Source organism: Dipodomys merriami, unplaced genomic scaffold (genome assembly GCF_024711535.1).
Source record: "Dipodomys merriami isolate MVZ:Mamm:240054 unplaced genomic scaffold, mDipMer1.0.p SCAF_15, whole genome shotgun sequence".
Taxonomy (NCBI): Eukaryota; Metazoa; Chordata; class Mammalia; order Rodentia; family Heteromyidae; genus Dipodomys; species Dipodomys merriami.
In genome coordinates, this window is record NW_027202826.1 from 15,542,145 (window position 1) to 15,564,335 (window position 22,191).

Sequence of the window (22,191 nt, forward strand, 5' to 3'; positions counted from 1 at the left end):
CAGCACTGTGTGGTGGTAATGAAATGTACAACAACCATGAAAAAAATCGTTCAAAGGTAAACCCACCAAATAACATTGATTCAAGGGGAAAGAGAAAACCTGAAGTGATGCTGTCAGTAGTGATTGTGGAATTAGGATTCATTGTTGAAAGAGTTAAGTAAACAAAGCACTCAAACCAAAGGCAAATACTGAAATAGTTTTGGGAATTGATTCTAAATAGTTCTATCCACTTATTTTTGTTCAATAATTTACAGTACAGCATAGTTAAAACCTAGGTTTGCAAAGTAGTACTCTGCATTTAGTACTCTTTGCATTTATTTTAAACCTGGAGAGTAAGAAAGGAAGGAAGAGTGGGAGAAGCAAATATAGTACTGCTTTTCCAAAAAGAAATGTTGACTTTTAAACTGTGGTCTAGTTTAAACTTGAGATCACTTGGAAAAATATCTAGGAGATATTCTTGCTATTTCTTTTTTCTTTCCTTTTTGTTTTTGTTTCAGTACTAGACTTTGAACTCAGTGCCTCCCCTTGGCTTTTCTGTTCAAAACTGGTGTTCTACTCCTTGAGCCACACCTCTACTTCCTATAAGACATTCCTAAAATCATGGCTGGTGAACACTGAGAAAAGATACAGGAGAATTGTAAATCAATTCTCAAGAAGTAGAACACATCCAACCTAACATTCTTTGGAATGGGGTAAATATTAATATGTTATCAAAAAAGAGGTCCACCCTAAATTTAACAGTAGAATGAGACTATTGCAGTTTTTACAGTTCCTAGCGGGTTGATAGGACTCTAAGCAAAGAATACTAAAGGATCCATGAGGGTCCTGGATCAAGCCCTTTACTACTTCCTGTGTAAACTTGTAGATATCTGTACATTTTCTTTAACCAAATCAGTTTTCAAAGAAGATATTTGAAACTTACAAAAATGGACCTAATCTAGCAAAAAAAAGTTAAATTGAACATAATTACTTGCAATTTGGATCAAAATGTATTGCTCTTTTATCCGGTACCTGGTTCAGAGAAGATAAGGTTAGCGGAACTAGATAGTTTCTTTAAAAAAGCAACAAGTTTGGATATTTGAAGAAGAGAAAAAAGAAACTGAGTAAGAGTCAATAATGCGATATGGCTGCTAAATTGTAAGAAATCCAGCATTTCTATTCATCAGTAATAAATACCACCTAGAATCTATTGTTTAGGCCCTGACATTAGTCTCTGACAGTGTACTAGATAATCCCACAAAAATCAGCTGAGGAGCTATTGGAACAATTAATCTCTCTTTGGATCAGAGGATACTCTATGAATAATTAATTGGTCTTAGTTGATATTATGGGCTGGTTTTTAAAAATATTTATTGTTATTATAAAGGTGATATACAGAGGGATTACAGTTATATAAGTCAGGAAATGAGTACCTTTCTTTTTTGGACCATGTCACCCCTTTGTGGTTTTGTTTTTTTTCCTAAACCCTCTGCTGTGTCCTCACTGAAAGTTCTTCCCTAGTCTCGGAATGCATAGACCAGATTGGCTTGCTACTGCTCGTGTTTATTTTAGTTGGCTCAATGTCTGTGGTTCTTCATCCATCGATGTAACCAACCATGGATCTAAAAACATTCATCTGTACTGCACATTTGTAATTTTTCATGTCATTATTCCCTAAACAAAGCAGTGTAACAACTGTTCATATCGGATTTACATTGCACTAGGCATTATAAGTCATCTAGAGCCACTCACAGTGGCATGGATCTGAAGTCCTAGCTGCATGGGAAGCTGTGACAACATAGCAGGAGCCTCTCTCAAAAAAGAAAAAGTAGTTTAGCTTTCATTTAAAGTATATGCAAAAATGTGTGTAGGTTAGATGCAAATCCTATAATTTTTATATAAAAATTGAGAATTGTTAGATTTTGGTATCTGCAGTGTGCTGGAACCAGTCATTCCTGTTAACTAGGTCATAGCTACAAATGTTGTGTACAGTAAATAAACCCAAGACATGCTTTTGTTCCACTCACTTGTAAGCAGAGTAAAGGTAACATCATGGACTCAGTCTAGAGAGAATGGAAAAGCAGATATTACAGATTTAGATTCTAATATAATATACAAGACAACATGATCAACAATGAAGGGTTAGGAAGAGGAAGACCACTGGGCACTAGTTAGAGAAAAAGAAAATACTTAAGCTGAGACATGAATTACCTGACAATGTCAGTCATGTAGATATGTAGGAGATGTGCTCTCCAGACAAGAGAAATCACATATTGGTGTATTCAAGGAACTTAAAGAAAGTTGTTGTGAATAGCATATTGTAAATAAAGGAGGAAGGTGATGCAAGATTCAGTGAATGAGCAGGGGAATAAATCTTGTATTGCCTTGTAGGGAATTTAGATTCTTCTCCCAAAGAAATACACAGCACAGCCGAGGATTCTACTCCGGGAATAACACCTAAAATGTGTTTCGGAAGGTCATTCTGAATTGCATGGAAAACTAATTGAAAAGGGAGAAATAATGTGAGTAGAAGGCTGCAAATTAGGAGCATTCTCTAAATTAAGGCAAGATATGACACTGACCTTAGCCGTGGGGATGAAGAGAATTGAACAGATTTGTTGAGGAAGCTTTGACCTCTGGGGGGTGATGGAGAGTGCAGAATCATTAGGTCGTTGAATTCAGTAGCAGTTCAGTTGGTTATAGTTCTGCTCAGTAAACTGATTATCATCAAAAGGTAAAAGAAGCTAGTCGCAGGTGGCTTACACCTATAATCCTAACTACTCAGGAGGCTGAGATCTGAGGATCGGGATTCAAAGCCAGCCCAGGCAGTAAAGTCCATGAGACTCTTTATTTCCACTAAACTACCAAGAAAACTGGAAGGGATGCTATGGCTCAAGTAGGCTTGAGAAAATGGAGCTCAGGACACTGGCTAGGCCCTGAGTTCAAGCCCCAGCCCTGACAAATGAAAAAAAAAAAAGAAGAGTAAGAGAACAAAGGTGCTTAAAATGCAAGTTTCCAGGCATATTGTACTTGCTGATGCAAAAGTAAAGGTCATACACTTTGGAGAGCATACTTGAAGTATTCCAGTCCTAAGGCTTAGCCCAGAAAAGAACGTATCACTGAAGGGAAGAAATCAGGAAAGTCAGTAGCAGGTCACTCAGTGATTCAACAGACTTCTATTAAAGTCATTGAGAAAATTTTTAGGGATAAGGTGAAGAGGAAGGCTGAGGGCCAGGGCTAAAGCTCTTCTGGGTGAGATAGAGACAAGATAAGAAGATGCATCCAGAGTGAGTAGTAGACAGATAGCATTAGCCTCACAGGACTTGGAGTTTCGGTGATAAAAGATAATTGGTAGTGTTAGAAAGAGAAAAGAGAGGAGGATACTTGCTTCATTTCACCTCTGGAGAAAGGGAATGCAAACAGGTGAGAAAGGAGAGGGTCTAGTAGAGTGATAGAGGGTTTTCAAGAGCCCAGCTGGATTTGGAGATGGAGAAAGCAGTAAAGAATGAGAGCCAGGAGCTGATGGATGAGGCTGGTAAACAGATGGGATTCATCTCCAGGATTGGAGGGAAAAATTTAAGCTCCATGAAGGGAGGGAATTGGAGAGGTTAGAATGTATGAAGATGGCATAATATGGAAATTAAAGCTTTTGTTTATTTTGTTGAATGAATGGAAATGAGTGATTGAATGGGAGAAATTAGGATGAGTTTAGTTAGAGAGTACATGGCTATTGAGCCATTGAAGTTGATAACCCTATCAAGTAATAGAACAATTTGCCTTTTCATTCTGAGTCATACATCATTTTTTTTGTAGGATGTGTCCTGTGGGAAAGAAGCTGTTTTAAACTAAGAGATCTCTAAAGTCACTGATAGGAAAGATCTAGGGAAGAAATACCTAATATAGAGCAAGAAGAGTTAAGGTTGAGTTTACCGCAACTACAGAAGAATTGGGCTTTTGGTAGGATTGTGATGATATGCCTTAAAGGTCTGCGCACTGTATTTTTAAACATACAGTCCAACGTCTGTTCATCTTTGCCTGTCTTTATACACAACAGCATTTCTCTTTATAGAGATTAAGGGATGATATCAATAACTTGATTTCATGTTGAGCTGTTTACGTAGTAAATAAAGGTAATTGCCTTTAGGGAAAGCAATAGTAGGGAACTGTGAAAGTCAGGCAGTCTCAAAGGTGTGAGGAAATAGAATGTGTGGGCAAAGAGAAAACTTTCCTCAATGTAACTGTCTTAATTCAGGCTACTATTAACCAGAATACCATAGGCTGAGTGACCTAAGTGACAGACATTTACTGCTCACAGTCTTGGAGTCTGGGAAGATCAAGACTGGTAGATTCAGGGTCTGGGAAGGGCTGCTTTGTGGTTAATAGGTTACCATTTTCTTCCTGTGTCTATATGAGGGGTGGGGCAGGGGAGCTTTCTGGCCTCCTCTTAGAAGAGCATTAATTTGCCTCCAAGACCACATTGGCCACTTCCTGATACCATCATATGGGAGTTTAGAATTTCAACATCAGAGTTAGAGGAGATACATATTTTAGTATATAACAGCAAATAATAAATTCCAGCTCCATCAGCAAAACCCCTTTTTGGGCTGCGGGCAGGTGGCTCTTGCCGGTTATCCTAGGTACTGAGAAGGCCGAGATGTGAGAATCAAGTTTTAAAACCAGCCCAGGCAAGGGGAAGCACAAGGGAAAGGGTAACAATGCTCCATGGGAAATGAACTCATTACCTTGGTCATATAACTGTAGCCTCTCTGTACAGTATCTTTACAATAATATATATATATATATATATATATATTTAAATTAAAAAAAACAGCCCAGGCAAAGGTCTTGTGAGACTTATCTCCAGATAGCCAGCAAAAAGCCAAATTGGAAGTGTGGCTCAAGTGGTAGAGCACCAGCTGTGAGCTAAAAAAGCTAAGTAAGACTATAAGCCTGGAGTTCAAGCCCCAGAACTAGAACGGACATAGACAAAATTCCTTTTGGGTCTTTTTTTTTTTTTTCTTGCTGCAGTAAGTAGGAAGTACCTAGAAATCTAGTTCACTGGACTGTGCATTGAGTGGTAGAGTTCTTGCCTGCCTTCCATGAGGCTGCGATCCAGTCCTCTCTCTCTCTTCACACACACACACACACACACACACACACACACACACACACACACACACACACACACACACACAAATAAACTTCGTTTTCGCTACATTTTCATTATTGCTAATTTATCGTTTCCCTTTGCTTCTAATATATAGTTCTCCTTGCTCTGTGCATTCAGAGCACAAAATGGCTGAAATTTGTGAATAAATAAATTTAGTGCCACAAATTTAAAGTTGAGATTTAGTTGTTTTACTTTTCTGAAAGGGAGATTGCAGTTATAAGCAAACATGGCAGTATTTACTATGAAGAAACCAGAGATGATAGTTATTGTTCCAGACAAATAGTAGCTTCCTTGACCAAACTAAAAACCCCTCTGCTATGTCCTCTAACATTAAAGGTCCAAATTCAGCCATGACTTGGATGTATTTCCAGATTCTACTTTGGTTAACTGAGATGCTTGAGAAGGAAGGAGATGGAGAATACTGCGTAAGGCTGTGTTTTGGCACAGTTAATTGTCAGCATTCAGGGAAAGTGTCTTCTTATCTGCTCCTGTAGGATGGACCTAGGAAGATAAACCTGCCTGCTTTTATGGGCCACACCTTTAGCAGGAGTCCACATTAAAAAGCCCAGACACAGTACAGAGAAAGCCACAATGCACAAATAGCTCTTTGTTCATTTTCCTAGAGGAAAGCCAGCCAGAGGCAGCAAGCCAGTTCTGCAGACATATCTGGGAAGGAGCAAGTTCATGCCCCTCTGGTGAGAAATGAAAACTCCCTTAAGCAACAGACAAAGTAGAAAGTTTGTTTGCTGTAGACAATATTTATTCCCTCAAGGGAATAAAAATGAAGGTATGTCAGAGGAGGATAGATATTTCTGTTTCTTCTGTATCAGATGAGTTACTTTGAGATGTTGTTAGAAATCTCGTATCGTTAGAGACTGACTATGAAAGTCTATGTGCAGAGCCCAGGGGACACCTCCCAAGTCCACTTGTTTGAAATCCTGGAAATCTGGCTTTAAACCAGAGGGAAAAAAGTCACTTATGCTGTCAGATAAATATATGAATAAAGGAGGAAATTGAAAAGAAGAGTTACTGCTCACAATATTTCATGAGAAACATAAACTTCATTCTCATTTTTCCAGTCAACATAGCTCAAGGAAGCATTAACAACAACAAAAAAAGCCTCTCATCTTTTAAAACCTGTCCTATGTAGACAATAATTTTTTTTTTGTGCCAGTCCTGGGTCTTGAACTCAGGGCCTAAGAACTGTCCCTGAACTCTTTTGCTCAAGGATAGCATTCTACCACAGTGGAGCCACAACACTACTTCCAGCTTTTTCTGAGTATTTAATTGGAGATAAGAGTTCACAGGAACTTTCCTGCCCGGACTGGCTTTTGAACTGAGATAGATCCTCAGATCTTGGCCTCCTGAGTAGATAGGATCACAGGCATGAGCCACTGGTGCCAAGTGACATGGTAATGATAGTCATTCCTAAAATATTAATGATTCTTGATATTATTAATGTATTTTATTCTAGCCATTACATTATCATGTGTCCCTCCTTATTTGGGCAATAATACTAGTTTAGGTTAAATGTTTTTAATTTGTTTAGTTTTAATTGTCTCTAGAAGGTAGAAATACTAGGGAACATGCAGTATCATGAGTTCTGTATTTGAAAACAATAAATTTCATCCATATATTTATTCAACAATTACTCATTTGTTCTTTGGATTTTGGAAGGCACTTTTGTCAACTTTCATTTCTATCGTTCAATATAATGAATGGTTTGTGACCTTGGTAGCTTCTCATCAGCTGAGCAAGTCTGAATTTAAACAGACGACATCACAAATGGTATAGTGGCAATCACAACCAATTGTATGAAGAAAAGAATGGAGCACTGTACAAATATGTGGCAAGGACAACCTAATCTACTTTGGGATTTATGGACACCTCATGGGGGAAGTATATCTGAGTTGAGGCCGGAGGATGCTGAATACTGACCCGGTGGAGGTGTGGTGAGGAGGGGTGCTGGGGTAGCAGAGTTCACCGAGGCCTGTGGAAGAGATCTGGCCTGTCCAGGATGGACTGGAGCATGTGAGAGGGCCAGGCAGCCCGGTGAGCACTCTGAAGAGCAGGAAGCCCCTGATTACGGTACCTTCAAGCAGTATTGGAAGGTCTAAGCAACACACAACAAGACTCGTGTCTTGAGATGCTCACTCTGACACAGCTTGGCACCTCCTTTTCCCTCTCTCTGTGAGGGTCTAGATAGTAAATACATTAAATTTTGTGGACTCTTAAGATGTGTAGTAACTATTCAACTTTTTATATCGTAAGAAAGTAGCTGTAGCTATGTAAATGAATGAGCTCCGTGGTGGTATTTTAAAACTTTTATTTATAGATGACAAAATTTGGATTTTATGTGGTTTTCATGTGTAAGATGTTCTGGGTTTTTTGTTTGTTTGTTTTTGTTGGTCCTGGGGTTTGAACCCAGGGTCTGGGTGCTGTCCAGCCTCTTTGTGCCCAAGGCTAGCGCTCTACCGCTTGAGCCACAGCGCCACTTCTGGCTTTTTCTGAGTGGTTTATTGGAGATAAGAGCCTCAAGGACTTTTCTGCCCAGGCTGGCTTCTAACTGAGATCCTCAGATCTCAGCCTACTGAGTAGCTAGGATTACAGGTGTGAGCCACTGGTGCCCAGAAATTTTCATACATTAATTTTTTTAAAAAAGATGGAAACTGCCAGGCGCTGGTGGCTCACGCCTGTAATCCTAGCTACTCAGGAGGCTGAGATCTGAGGATCGTGGTTCAAAGCCAGCCGGGGCAGGAGAGACCGTGAGACTCCTATCTCCAATAAACCACCAGAAAACCGGAAGTGGCACTGTAGCTCGAGTGGTAGAGCACTCGCCTTGAGCTGAAGAGCTGAGGGACAGTGCCCAGGCCCAGAGTTCAAGCCCCACGACCAACAACAACAACAAAAAAAGATGGAAACTGTTCTTAACTTGTAGGCTAAAAGACAACAAACCATATTAGACTTTTGTCACAGAACATTTTACCCTTGTCTTTTTCTGTCTACCTCTTAAATGATATTTTCATTTCATATGACAATTTCTCAAGTTGTATGCAGTGGTTTACAACAATAGTAAATGGATGGCAGTTCTGAAAAGGAATATACGTTGTGCTTTTCTATTTCTGTATCTTCGCAGCACTCACGTAATTGTAGATCTCAACAGTCTCGTGTGCAAAGCAAGTTTTGGCTGCTATGAAGTATACCATGCAGGAGCTCCACCCAAGGTGCTGGGAGCATTGTGTAATAGACATTGTATAGGCAGACCCATTCCAAATCCCATCCGACCTGGCTTCTACCTATTATGTTGGAAAACTGAAATTCTTGGAGCCTGAATGTTCTTGAAGCTTTCTAAGTGCACAGTCAGTGAATGGGAATTCTCCTCTGCCTTCTCTCCTCCCATTGACATGGCCACACCCATTTAATCCCTAAGAAGGATTAAATGGATTAAAAAAACCAGCTTATATTTTTGGTGGGGAGATGTTATGTTTGATTTTAACCTCTTGAAGAATTGAACTAATGTATATTTAAAAGATGATATACAGAATATGCTAAATACCTCCTGGATTTTTTCATGAATGTTTTTGCTTTTTTCATGAATGTTTTTTTTTTTTTTTTCTTCTTCTTCGTTTCTGGAAATGTAGCCTTGGCAGTTTTCAGGAAGACGTATGTAAGACCGGAGCTCACCCACCTGCTGCTTGCCAGGTGTTACACCTGGGCAGACAAGTAGCCACACTTCCTAAAGTAGCATCTGCACTTTCTAGGTAGAGCTTTGCCTTGCTGGTTTGTCTAAGGTTCAGCGCTGGTGAAGCACTGGTTACTAAAACTGTCTGACTAAGAAGGAAAAAGTGGTCATCGGCTGCAGAACTGACCTCACTAACGGGAGGCTGCTTGGCACTCATCTCAGCACTGCTTCCCATTGCTTTTCACTGTTGCTCTCTAATGTCTAATGTAGAACCGGGAAATCTGTGTCTTTTATTTACTTATTTTGTGATGTTTCAAGTCAGCTTTCTGAGTTTGTCCCATGTACGCTCTTCTAAATTAGAACATTTACCTATGACAGAGTTTGTATGTTCCTAAACACCCAGATAATACTCTCAGAATATTTGGGTTACTAATGGCACTTATGAGGTATTAATAGTCCTTTTATATTACTATTGGTGACAAGATAGAAGAAAAGAAATTGAGTATGTTTTCCTATTCTTCTTACAGGAGAAGGATAATTTAGTGTGTGTGTGTGTGTGTGTGTGTGTGTGTGTGTGTGTGTGTGTGTGTGTGTGTGTGTGTGTGTGTGTGTGTGTGTGTGTGTGTGTGTGTGTGTGTCAGTGCTGGAATTTGAATTCAGCCTTCTGCCTTAGGAAGAACTCAAATGAGTAATACTTCAAGCTCATGTTTATTTTTAGGTTAGTTTTTTAGATAGAGTCTCACTTTTTTCTCTCCAGTCCAGTCTCTACCTCCCTATACCTCATACATAACTGAGATCTAAGAAATGAACCACCACACTTGGCATGTTTGTTGAGATAGAGTCTCGCTCATTTTTCTGCCAAGGTTGACCTCAAACCATGATCTCCCCAATCTCTACCTCCAGAGCCAAGACTATAGGCAGGACTCATAGTGTCTAGCTAGGTGATATATATATTTTAATCTGACGTTTAGTTTTTAAGGTCCTACTTCTTAGTATTTCCATTATTTCCCCCAAAGAGGAACTGTTGCCTCAAAGATATAGAATGATAAAAAGTTAGGTCCCTTGGTAACTATTCTGTACCTCAACAATCGCATTACCCAGCTCTGCCATTGTTACCAACTATTTCTGCTCTCCTGAGACCTTACTCTTCTTTTCTCTAAACATTCACAGCAGAGAATAGCCATAAATTCAAGTCAGTGTCTGAATCTGCAAAAAAACTCATACTTGTAAGATGTCTGTATAATTGTTTGCAAATGCTTGCTGTTTAATTTTCCCTCCAATGGCTTGTAAAATTCCATCCTGTGGAGATAACAGTTTCTCAGATTTTTTTTTTTTTTTTTTTGTCGGTTATGGGGCTTGAACTCTAGGCCTGGGTGCTGTCCCTTAGCTCTTGAGCTCAAGGCAAGCACTCTACCACTTGAGCCACAGCGCCACTTGCAGTTTTCTGGTGGTTTATTGGAGATAAGAGTCTCACGGACTTTCCTGCCCAGGCTGGCTTTGAACCACAATCCTCAGATCTCAGCCTCCTGAGTAGCTAGGATGACAGGCATGAGCCACCCGTGCCCAGCTCTCAGATCTTTTGACAGAAAGACTAATGTCCACCTCACAGTCAACAGTAGAGCTGCCTCTAACCTGCATTGAAGTCGACACATAATTACTTAGTGTTTAAGAGTTCCAAAGATGAAACCTTATTCTGGCATGGAGCTGGACATGGAGGCTCACACTTGTAATCTACCTTAGATCAGGAGGATTAAAGTTCAAGGTCATCCCAAGCAAAAAGCCCTTAAGAAACTCACTCAGTCAGTAAAAAGCTAGATACGGTGGTGTGCCCTATCATCTTAGCTAAGCAAGCAGAAGGAGGATTGTGGTCCAGGCTGAGACCCTGTGACAAAAGACAACTAAAGCAAAAAGTGCTTTGGTTGTGGCTTAGTTGGTAGAACACTTGCCTAGCAAGCTCAAAGGAAGCTCTGAATTCAAACACCAGAGCTCAAAGCTCTGAATTCAAAAACAATCTTCAGAGGTATAAAATCAAGACACGAAATCTGCAGATGATGCTTTGGTCACAGTCACTGCAATTGCTTTTTTACTTTTGCACAGATGTTAGCCCTCCCCAAACAACTCACTCTGAATAATTTAAATGGACTCTTCTTAGCTGTCCACAATCAGTTATTTCTGGTTCACATTAATGTATCTTGCTGCTTCTGCCCAGGCAGCTGTTGTACCTGCTTCTCCTGAAAACACAAGTCTCATTAAAATGTCATGCTGTAGGCACACTTCATCTCCAAGGTAACGTTCTTGATATAGGGACTTTTTTTTGGAGGGCGGGGAGAATACACATAACTTTCTTTCTTTGCTTATAGAAATTGAACTCTACTTCGTTATTCAGTGCAGGTCAGTCTTCTACTGGGTGGTACGTGGTTTTGATGTAATTTTAAATAGAGCTAGAGGGGACCAAGAGTGTTTCTATGTTAAAAGATCTGTTTTATATAAGACTACCCAGCAAATTCTAATTTCTGGAAGCAGTCACAGCCAGAGTAAATAAATGACTTGAAGTCCTGTTACCTGATTGATATTGCATGCTTTTATATCTAAATTGTAAGATAGACTGGTGGTTATCTTGTATCTGTTCTGCTTACCTATTCTTCTATCTTCCTCTCCTCTGTCTGTCTTTCCCTACTTGTCCGTGTAACAGCTCCACAAGGCATGTGGACGGTTCTGAGGAAGGTTTTGGAGGCCCTTCTTCCCTCTCCTCTCCTGGCAGATACAGTGGTGCAGCACTCAGCAGGGCAGCTGCCGCTGTGTCCGCTGCCCTGGCAGCAAGAACCAGGTAGAACCACAGATTGTCTCAGCATCCTCTGGTTTGATGTTACTTCGGGCAGCACACCCATTTGAGATGGTTGGAGCTCTGTGTGAGCCCTGCACTGTGGGGTGGATATTTTTTTTTTCCAGCTTGTGAGTAAATCCCAGGGGGTGATGGTTGTTGTTGTAAAAATCATCCTTCATATTTCTCCATTGGTACCACCTATGTACAGTTTTTCTCTGTAGTAAAGATGACTGCAAGTCATGTGCTTACGGCCTTAAGAGAGAGTGTTCATAATTTTCAGTGTCACGTTTTTTTTGTTTGTTTCTTTGTGTTGGTTTTGTGCCAATACTAGAGCTTAAACTCCAGGTGCTTTCCCTGGGCTTTTTTCACTGAAGACTACTATTTTACTACTTGAGCCACAGCCTCACTTCTGGATTTTTGCTGGTTATTCAGAGATAAGAGTCTCACAGAAACTTTTCTGCTAGGTTTAGCTTTGAACCTTGATTTTCAGCTTTCATTTCCGAGTAGCTAGGATTACATGAGCCACTGACATCTACCCAATTTTCAGTTTTTGCATTTGATGCAGAATCAAGTAGAAGTGAAGTTTCTGTTGCTGTTATCTTCACCCAAAACCCAGGGGTGGACTGTACAACCTAACTGCTCTGCCAGATATCCTTTCCTACCTATCTACCCCCTAAAGAGTTAAATCGTTTTATGGGTTATTCTTTTTTACATTTCTGTATCTTTCTAGTTTTAATTGCTTTCTAAAAGATTGCCTTGCCAAATTTTGGTGACAGTTTATTCAACTTTATCTAAGTGAGTAAAATAATACAGTGAGCCCAGAGGTATCTTGATCTCAAAGGAAGTATTTCAATCATGACTCTTAAAACCTACTTTCTCCTATTAGCAGCTGTAACTTTTCACTTATAACTCTTTTTCAAATGCTTGCCAGGCTCTCCAGTGCTGAAAGGTCTCCCTCTCTCCTGGCTGCACTTTGCATCAGCCCTGTTTCCAAGCCTTTAGCTTTTCCCTATCTTCAGTCCACCAGGACATCATCTGGCTCTCTCCAGGTTAAAGAAAGCAGGTAATGTGAGAGCAGATGGGTGCTTGCCTTGTTGCTTTCTCTTAGACTCAACCACAGTGTAAACTAGCAGAATCCTGGAGCTGATTTCTTCCCAGTTGTAAATTAACTGTAATCTCAATGCAGTGCTAATTTACCAGCTTTTATTTTGTATGGCAATGAGCTCACCTGCTATTCTTTTGTGACACCTTTCATTGGCACACTTGGTGTTTGGTATGAAATGATGAGTAATGACACTAATATTTAATTAAGCCTAATATTGTCATGTATTGCATGAATATAATAAATGACTTTAATACATTACAGACTTTTCTACTTGCTAGGCAAGTAAATACTATACTAATCAAATGGCAAGTAAGATACAGTTTTTGGAATCATGTAAAAAAAGAATCATTCATTTGTTTGGCTACTCTCTTAAAGTTGTTCAGCATGAAGACTTTGCTTGAAAAGGTAACTTAAGTTTTACCATCTGAGTGCTACTTGAGTTAGTTTTCTGTTGTTGACAAAATGTGTGAGAAAAGCAATTCGTCCAGGGGGAAGGTTGGCTTTGACTTAATGGAATCAGAGGTCTCAGTCCAGTGTTGGCTGGCTCTGGCATGTGGGTCTGTGTTGGGGCAGAGCATTAAGGCCAGGAGGGAGGGTGAGTAAAGCTGCCCCCCTTCCCGCCCATGGGGTGTCAGGACATTAGATAGTGAGGAGGGGCTGTGTTCTTATATCCCCTTCTAGAATACTTCCATGAGCCTGACTGATTTCCTGCCTTCCTGCCTTCTAGTAATGCATGTTGTCACCAGCTGGTATCCAACCACGAGCCTATAGGGCATGGTAAATCCAAGCAGGGTTAAAATACATTGATCAATTTTTCTCCTATACCTAATGATTAGGCCTAAAACTATCAAGTATAATGTGTAAGTACAAAACAGATCTTAAGTAGTTTCTAAAAGCATAATCTCATTGAATGAACCCTATAAAATTAATGGTGGATTATAAAACAGTGGTAATAACTAATGTGTCTGTATTTTATAGATAGATGATCTATCATCTAGCTAGCTACAGACTGATCAATCATCTGATGTAACAAGTTTGTACTTGCATCCTCTCCAATGTTATGGAAAAATGATTTGTTACAGTTCTGGATTACTTTTTGTTTTTTAAATAGCAGTGGAGTTTGTACTCAGAGCTTTTTAATTGCTAAGCAAGATAATCTGTCTGTGCCACCCACCGATTCCTTTCTTTCCATTAGGTTATTATTATTATTATTATTATTATTTTGCCAGTTGTGGGACCTGAATTCTGGGCTTGGGCGCTGTCCCTCAGCTCTTCAGCTCAAGGGTAGTGCTCTACCACGTGAGCCACAGCGCCACTTCCAGCTATTTCTGCTTATGTGGTGCTGAGAGATCGAACCCAGGGTGTCATGCATGCGAGGCAAGCACTCTACCACTGAGCCACCTTCCCAGCCCAACATTAGGTATTTTTTATAGAGGGGCCTCACTTCCTACTTTGGCCAGAGTTTGGATCATGATCCTATTTTATGCTTTTCACTACAGGTGGCATGACCAGTACACACTACCATACCCAGTGTCTTCCGTAGAGATGAATCTCACAGACTTTTCTGCCTATATTGTCTTGTGATCCTCTTGACCTCACCTTTGTATGAAACAAAGATAATAGCATGTGTCACTGTGTATAGCTATTGGTTGAGAAAGGGTCTCACAAATTTTGCCCAAGCTGGCTTAGAACTTCAACTCTCTTGATCTCAGCCTACCATATCTCTAAGATTATGGACATGAGCCACCAGCCCCTGGTTTATTTGTTTTTTTTGACTACAGTTTCAGAACTTGATAGAATCCTATGGCTCTTCTCTCCAAAACAAAAAAAAAAGTTTTGTTTCCAGTACACACAGAAGTGTGCATGCAGTTGCTGAGTAGCTCTTCATCCACCCAGTTCGAGAGTAGTCACTACCTTTGCTTTTCACTAACAATACTATAGACAAAGTATATTTTGAAGTTTGGTAAAGGGAAATGAAGTGCTTTATGTTAGTTTCTTAGTAGGGAACAAAGGGCAAGATGGATATTATTGCTACTCTTGTGAATCATCAATGGGATTTGATGGGCACAGGGTGGGGAAAGTATCGGTTATGTAAAGCTTGCAAAAGATGTCAAATTTAGAACAGGTAGGCCAGTATACAGGATGGGAAGCTGATAACTATGGTTGAGAGAGTCATGGTAGTCTAGTCCCTTTTTACCCCGATGTTAATGGTACACAACTGGCATTGTCTTAGACAAGTGCTGCCATCTCTCCCTTAGTACCAGGTGGCCAGCGGGTAGCACAGTGTGTGGCTTATACTAGGGATCTGAACAACTGAGTGCCTGACTAAGCTGACAAAAGAAAGGGCTTCGCCAGTCCTGTATCAGAGAAACTTAGTTCATAAAGAAAAACAGGAGTGTGCAAAAGGCACTCATTAATGTCATTTCGTAGAGGTTACCATTGCCTTCATCTAGATGGTTCTTCTGAACCGTGGATACGAGTAGCTAACGGTTTAAATGGATCGGTCACTTGTTCGTCTCATGAGCCAATTTCTTACGGTATTTCTTTGAAAGAGAATTTCCAAAGTATAGAACCAGTGCTACCAGGCTCCTTATCGTTTCCTACTCTCTCTCTCTTTTTTTTTTTTTTCATTTAAACGAGAGCAATTCATCAGTCATCATGTGTTTTTCTTTCTGAAAATAAATCAAGATTTCATTTTCCTTCACGATTTAATGGATTTGGATAGGAGAGGAGAGTTGCTAGGGGAAGTTGTTATGGCCTCACCAACAATGTCTCCTTGTTTGGGTTCCAGCCCCACTGAGCACCCCACTTCGGCAGGAGCCTCACCCCGGATGGTGTGTGAAGGTGCGGACAGCGCAGGCGTGGGCAGACCCAGTGCGGCCAGCCTTACCACCGCCGCTGCCTTCAGACCTGTAGCATCCACCGGCGTCATCAAACCACCCAGCTGGCAGCGGCCAAGCCAAGCAGGTATGCCAAAGAAATCTCTTACCCCTGGCTTTTCCCAAGTGAGTGCAAGTATGAAAGTGTGTTCTGGGATATACGACAGAATTCCCTAGTAAATCCTGTTCTTAGCCATCTGAGATGCAGATCAGACGACAAAGAGTAACTCTACCTATTTTAGTCTTTGAAATGTCTCTGGAACATTCTCCATATCTGATACAATTCAGTGTGTCATTCGTTCCCTTGTTTTCTAGTAACACACAAAGCAGGTTTGGAATTGTAATCTTGGAGTCTTACTCATGACAAACTACTATTGAGAGGTTCCCTTTGGAAACCGATCGTTTTGGTCTTTCTGTTTTTTTTTTTTTTTTAAAGTCTTTTTTTTTTTTCTTTTTTCTTTCTTTTTTTTTTTTTTTTTTTTCTTTCCGGTCATGGGTCCTGAACTCTGGGCCTGGGCACTGTCCCTCAGCTCTTCAGCTCAAGGCTAGTGCTCTACCACTGGAGCCACAGCACCACTTCCGGCTTTTTCTGTTTATGTGGTGCTGAGGAATCGAACCCAGGGCCTCATGCTTGCAAGGCATGCACTCTACCGCTGAGCTACCTTCCCAGCCCCCGTTTTGGTCTTTCTGATGTGTGCAAACAACAGACACATCCAAGCTGTGCTAAATGAGTTTTTCCATCCCTGTGACAAAATCCTTAAACAAATCATCTTAAGAGAGGAAGCATTTATTTGAGAACTTCAGAAACTAAAGGGAGGATATGAAGTAACCATACTGCTCTTCAAAGATTTATGGTCTATTCTGCCTCTTACTAAAAGGAATTCCTTGGTAATACAGTACAACAAAAGTGCCACTAGAGGGCAATGGAATCCTTTATTCTAGATTTTTCAGAATAAGCAGCATGCAAATACCAGCAACTATGATTCAAACGCTTAAAATTTAAAAGATTATGCTCCCCCTACTGCCCAAGAAAGTATGAGTGAATTTAATCTGAAAAAAACATGAGTGTAAAACATATATAAAATAGAACAACAACAAAAAAAAAACAACCAGTATTATCAGAATATTTTCCCATTGGGAAATCAGTGAAATCTATCACAATCTCTAGCTGAAATCAGAAAGAATTTCTTGAGCTTCTCATACTTCTCTTGTTCTAGGTTTTGGAAACCTACAAGCAGACAAAGAGACATTTTGGGCCTCAAATAAAGTATTTTTCTCTCTCCTAATTTACAGGTTAAAAAATAGTTTCAAGATAGATTTTTAAAAAGCATTTTAGTTATTTTTCTGTTTATTGAGCGGTGACTAATGCATTTTTTTTTTTTAAAGTTATGTGCTAAAAAACAAAGACGAAAGAAACAGCAGAAAGGCCTGGGTGAAACTTGAAGATCTACAAGGGTATTTTGAGCCTGTCATCAGTTTCTTTAATAGCCAATGAAGTTCTGACTTTAAATCTCAGGTCATTTCACTTGTGGTGTTAGGTAGCTTGTATTACCCAGAAATCTTTCAAGCACTCAGTAATGCTATGCCAGTTGATAATTAGGCACTAGGTGTGTATGTAACAGCATTATAGCTTAAACTGGATGATCGTTTTCTCAGGCATATAGTTTAACATACACCCACTCACTCCTGTTTCCCCCACTTTCCAGCAGACTTGCCGGCCACTCAAAAGATTGGATATTTTAGGAGCCTAATGTTTAGAGGCCAATATTCTAGATGAAAATAGTAAGATTCAAAAGAAGTCAGAGAATCAAAGCTTGACTTTCATGTCAGCTAGCAATACTACTGGCCTGTTGCCTTCTATGACCAGGGAATATGGCTCCTGGGGTAGAGCACCTTCCTAGCAAGCGTAAGATCCTAAGTTCAAATCCTAGGTGTATGGCTACCTCCAGAAAAACAAAAAAAGACTACTTCCGTAACTTAAGATTTAGTAATCTTAGAAACATTGATTGACCTGAATCTAGAAAAGCACATAAAAGTTGAGATTTTTCTTCTTTTCAGAATTGAGAATTTGTACTTTTTTACATTTAATTTACAATATTTGCATTTTTATTTACTTTTTCTGCACAAAATGTTCATATGGTATATGATGAAGTGGTGATTGTATCCATTGTTTTCAAAATCTTGGTGAATTTAATGGTAAAAGTAAGAAAAAAATGCATCCCTGTGTTTGTTTATATATGACCTAGTTTTCTGCGTAGGTTTTTTTAAGAGTCTATTTAAATTTTGGGTACCAGGTTAGGTATATTTAGCTCATGACATGCAAATATAAGTACAAAATATAATCGTACCAAATACAGTCAAACATTCCACATATATCCAGTATTAAGGGTAAAAAAACCATTATAGGTTAGAATAGATTAATTTGCTAATTTTGTTTTAATTACACAGAAAATTAAAATGATGTATGTACAGGAATATAAGCAACACTTTGCTAGATCAGGCCCAATCAGTGAACCCAGTTTTCTGCCAGATGGTGACCCTAAAGAATAGCAATGGCATATGCTGTATGGGTTGTAAAAGGTTATCTTTATTCTTATTTTAGTCAGAAGTTGGTATATAGTGAAAGCTAGTCTTGAACTTGAGATCCTTCTTCAGCCACTAGAATTATAGGCATATCCCACCATGCCCAGTTCTGAGGCTAATATTTGTGAGTCTGCCTCTTCTTCGTCTATTTAGAAGGATCTTTCAAAGTCTTGTTCAAAGTATTGTTATAGTAACTAAGTGATATAAAATATTAAAGTACCTAGTTCATAGAGAATAGGAAAAAATTCTGCCTTCTAGTTTTTTGTGATGGCATTGATAAATTACTTACAGTGTTACCATCTAGCACATCAGATGGCATGTGTCTACTCTACCTGAAAATGTTCTGAGCCGAGGTGGATTGTGTCATGAGACTTTTTTTTTTGTTTCATATTATTCTTAAAAAAAAATTTTTTTTTATTGCGAAAATACTGGACAGAGGGGTTACAATTACACGAGCAAGGTAATGAGTACATTTCTTATCAAGCATTGTTGCCTCCTCCTTTGTTTCCCCTACCATCCCTTCCCATCTCCCCCTGCTGTGAGACTTCTTAACAGGGCTGTCATCTCCCTAGTAGCCAGCGCCCACCTTCTTCACCCTCGCTGTGGAAGATTGCTCTTGCGGTGCAGCCCTCCCAGGCTGAAGCTTACACTTGCATCCATTCCTTGATCACACCTGTACCACATGCAAGGCCACATGCAAGCAAAGTGCATTCCCATCCCTTCAACCCCTGACTGACCTCCATTCACCAGTTTAGTTGTCACCTCTATGAAGTCTTCTGGAGCCTTTCACTAGTTATCTAGTCTTCTCTACTCCTACAAACCTGGTCATATCTTTATCATAACCCTTACATGTTCTATTTAGTTGTTTATGTGTGTGTCTTTACCATGGGTTTTATGTCCCTTGAAGGGCAGGAACCAATGCCTCCCAGTCTTCATTTTACAGTACCTGAACAATTGAAAGCTTTCAATGACTGAGTGGGTGAAGAGATCAGGCTTTCTTATTTTGGAAATTTGCACATAAATCAAAGGACATGACATTCTTTTGTCAAGATGTTCTGTCTTCGTACTGGACTTGAAATTTCCCCAAGAGTCACTGTCTGCTAAAAATACCAAATTGCACATTAGGTATTAATCTGCCATATGAGTTAAACGTTGCAGGGCTGGGAAAATAGCTAAAGGTATAGAGTGATTGTCTGGGAAGCATAAGGCCCTGAGTTCAAACCCAACTGCTGCCAAAAAAAGGGAACAAATCTAATTCCCCTTACCTGAATGGGGAACAAGGTGTCGTTCTTTCCTTCCTTCCTTCCTTCCTTCCTTCCTTCCTTCCTTCCTTCCTTCCTTCCTTCCTTCCTTCCTTCCTTCTCTTTCTTTTCTTTTCTTCTTTATCTCTCCCTCTCTCTCCCTCTCTCTCTCATTCTCTCTCATTCTCTCTCTCTCTCTCTCTCTCTCTCTCTCTTTCTTTCTATTTCTTCCTACTTTATTTTCAGAAAAAGAAAAAGAACTAGAGGTGGTAGGCATAAGAAGTACTAAAGTTAATCATGTATTTGTGAGATTAACAAATGAACAACAATTCTAGAGCTCTGTGGTAAGCTCATTTTCACTTCAAAGAATATGGCCATTTATAGCTCACTGCACATGGGGTCCAAGTACTAGAGTATAACGAATGTATAAAGAGGTAGTCCCACCTGTTTTATCATCGTGGACAAGTTAATTTGGATGTAAAGTACTGCGTTTAACACAGAAATCAGCAACAAACATGCCAACAAAAGTTAAATGAGATTATATAAGGCCCAGACCAGAGGGCATAAACATCGAGATCAATGTGGAAAATGAAATACCTAAATTTCAAAGAATACAGTCTTGAGATCAGACAGGCATTTGTTTGTAGTGAAGACTTATTTAATTCAGGAAGGATACTTTTTCATGTTTGTGCCAAAAACAAAAGCACTTTCAGTCAACATTTTTAGGAAGAGATGGAGTTGGAGACTGAGCTAATGTGTACAAAATTTCCCTTCCCCCACTTGCTTGCTCCTTGATTGTTCAGATAAGATTTTCCTTAATTCAACTCTTTAGTATACTATGCCTCTGGTTTATGTTACATTTTAGAAATAAAGGAAATGTCTTTTCACTTGGTTATGGACAGAGCATTGGAGAGATCTGATAGGTCATTTCTTTTTCTTGAGGAATACTCAGATATACTTGTGTGATTTGATTAAATCAAAGGCTGAATAATGTGCATCTCAGCTATAAGTGGATATAAAATCTATCTTTTATTTGAAGTCTAAAGGAGATAGGGGTGAGAAAGGAAATGACTATTGCTACAACCATCCCAAATTTCATTGTAGGCTTTTGTGCTACACTAATAAATCGAGATAACTAGATTTGCCTATCTAAGACGGATAGATTTATTCCTTCCATTTTTAAATTTTTATGTGAATAAGTAAACTGCTACCAGTTGCGTGAATTTCATCTCTTCTAATAGTGTTTTATTGCCAGCTGCTCCCCTGCATTTCGACATCATTAAACGAAACAGCACACTTGCCACAAAAACCCTCAGCAGAGCTGCCCATTGTCAAAACAAGTGCATTTGTGAGCGCTCTTCTTGACTGCCATTCTGCTTTCATCAGGACTTAACAAACTTTTCGTAAAGAAAGACATCTAGATTTATTCATAAAAGCTTTTCATAAAGTATTATTGCATCTTATTTTAATTGGTGGATATGGTTTAAATTAATCACTGATAAAATATTATTCTTGATCACATCTGGCTTGGCCACCATTTATTTTTATAGCTAAAGTCTTTGTTTTTGTTGTTATTGTTGTTGGTGGTGGTATTGGGGCCTGAACTCTAGGCCTGGGCGCTGTCCCTCAGCTATTCAGCTCAAGGCTTGTGCTCTACCACTTGAGCCACAGCACTATGTCCAGCTTTTTCTGCTTATGTGGTGCTGAGGAATCGAACCCAGGGCCTCATGCATGCAAGGCAAGCACTCTACCACTGAGCCACCTTCCCAGCTCTATAGCTAAATTTTTATTGAAGACTTACTTACTCCTTTCTTTATGTATTGTCTGTGGCCTTTCTCCTGCTACAGTAATAGAGTTTAACCCTTGTGTAAGAGTCTAAAAGTCTCACAAAGTCTTCAGTATTAGCTACTAGTCTGTTTTACAGAAGAAAAAAAAAACTTTTCCTTTGTTCTACTCCTTAAAAACAACAACAACAAAAAACAAGAAGCTTATTGGCCTCTTACAATTAAAACATGGGCTTGTCTTCCTAGTATAAAATTACAAATTGGATTAATGATACTGAGATTATTCTGTGTGATAACTTGTTCACTTGTGATGGCAAGGCACATTGTAGATTTCTTTTATTTGTGACTTAGACCCAATCATTTTCTTTGTAAGATCAGTTAATAGGGAGGAAAAAAGCCAAGTGTGTGTGTGAACTGAATTTTGATGATATGTGATGTAAGAAATTAAAAAGAGAATGGAACCTAATCCCAGTGCCCATACGCACTTAAATTAAGATAGCCTAGATCCAGTATAATCTAGGTTCTTAGAGTTGAAAGGCTGGCTGCTAATGGAAGAAACCAACCTCCTGAAGTTGTGGAAATATTTGATACATAGTCTTGGTTGCACCTGTTCCAATTTTTCATGGCATACATTCCAGCATTCTCTACCACTCCGAAATGATAATAGTTTAGTCTGCCCAATTTGGCTTTTAATCACTGGGCTAAAGTCCTTGATTCCATTTAATAAAACTTGCACAAACCTCCTCAGAATATCCTCTGATCTTAGATCTTGGCTTAACTTCTTCCATTTCTGCTGGATATGATTTCATGCCTGGATCATGAAGAGTAGCCGTTGTTTATGCTATGCACATTCAGGGCTTGACAGACATAATATGCACAGACCCCGTGAGTCTGCTGGCCACCCTCTGTTTGAGATGGTTGGGGAAGGGGCAGGAAGAAAGCCC

At 39.5% G+C, this 22,191-nt stretch overlaps 1 protein-coding gene across 5 annotated transcripts in view; it reads left to right on the forward strand.

Annotated features, from left to right (window-relative positions):
- Pdlim5 (PDZ and LIM domain 5) overlaps positions 1-22,191 on the forward strand; it is a 160,401-nt gene that overhangs the window by 114,008 nt on the left and 24,202 nt on the right. For all 5 annotated transcript variants that reach the window (XM_070022291.1, XM_070022292.1, XM_070022293.1 and 2 more), the window contains one exon: positions 15,552-15,727. In XM_070022291.1, the coding sequence (XP_069878392.1) occupies positions 15,552-15,727 (176 nt within the window). The remainder of the gene's footprint in view (positions 1-15,551; positions 15,728-22,191) is intronic.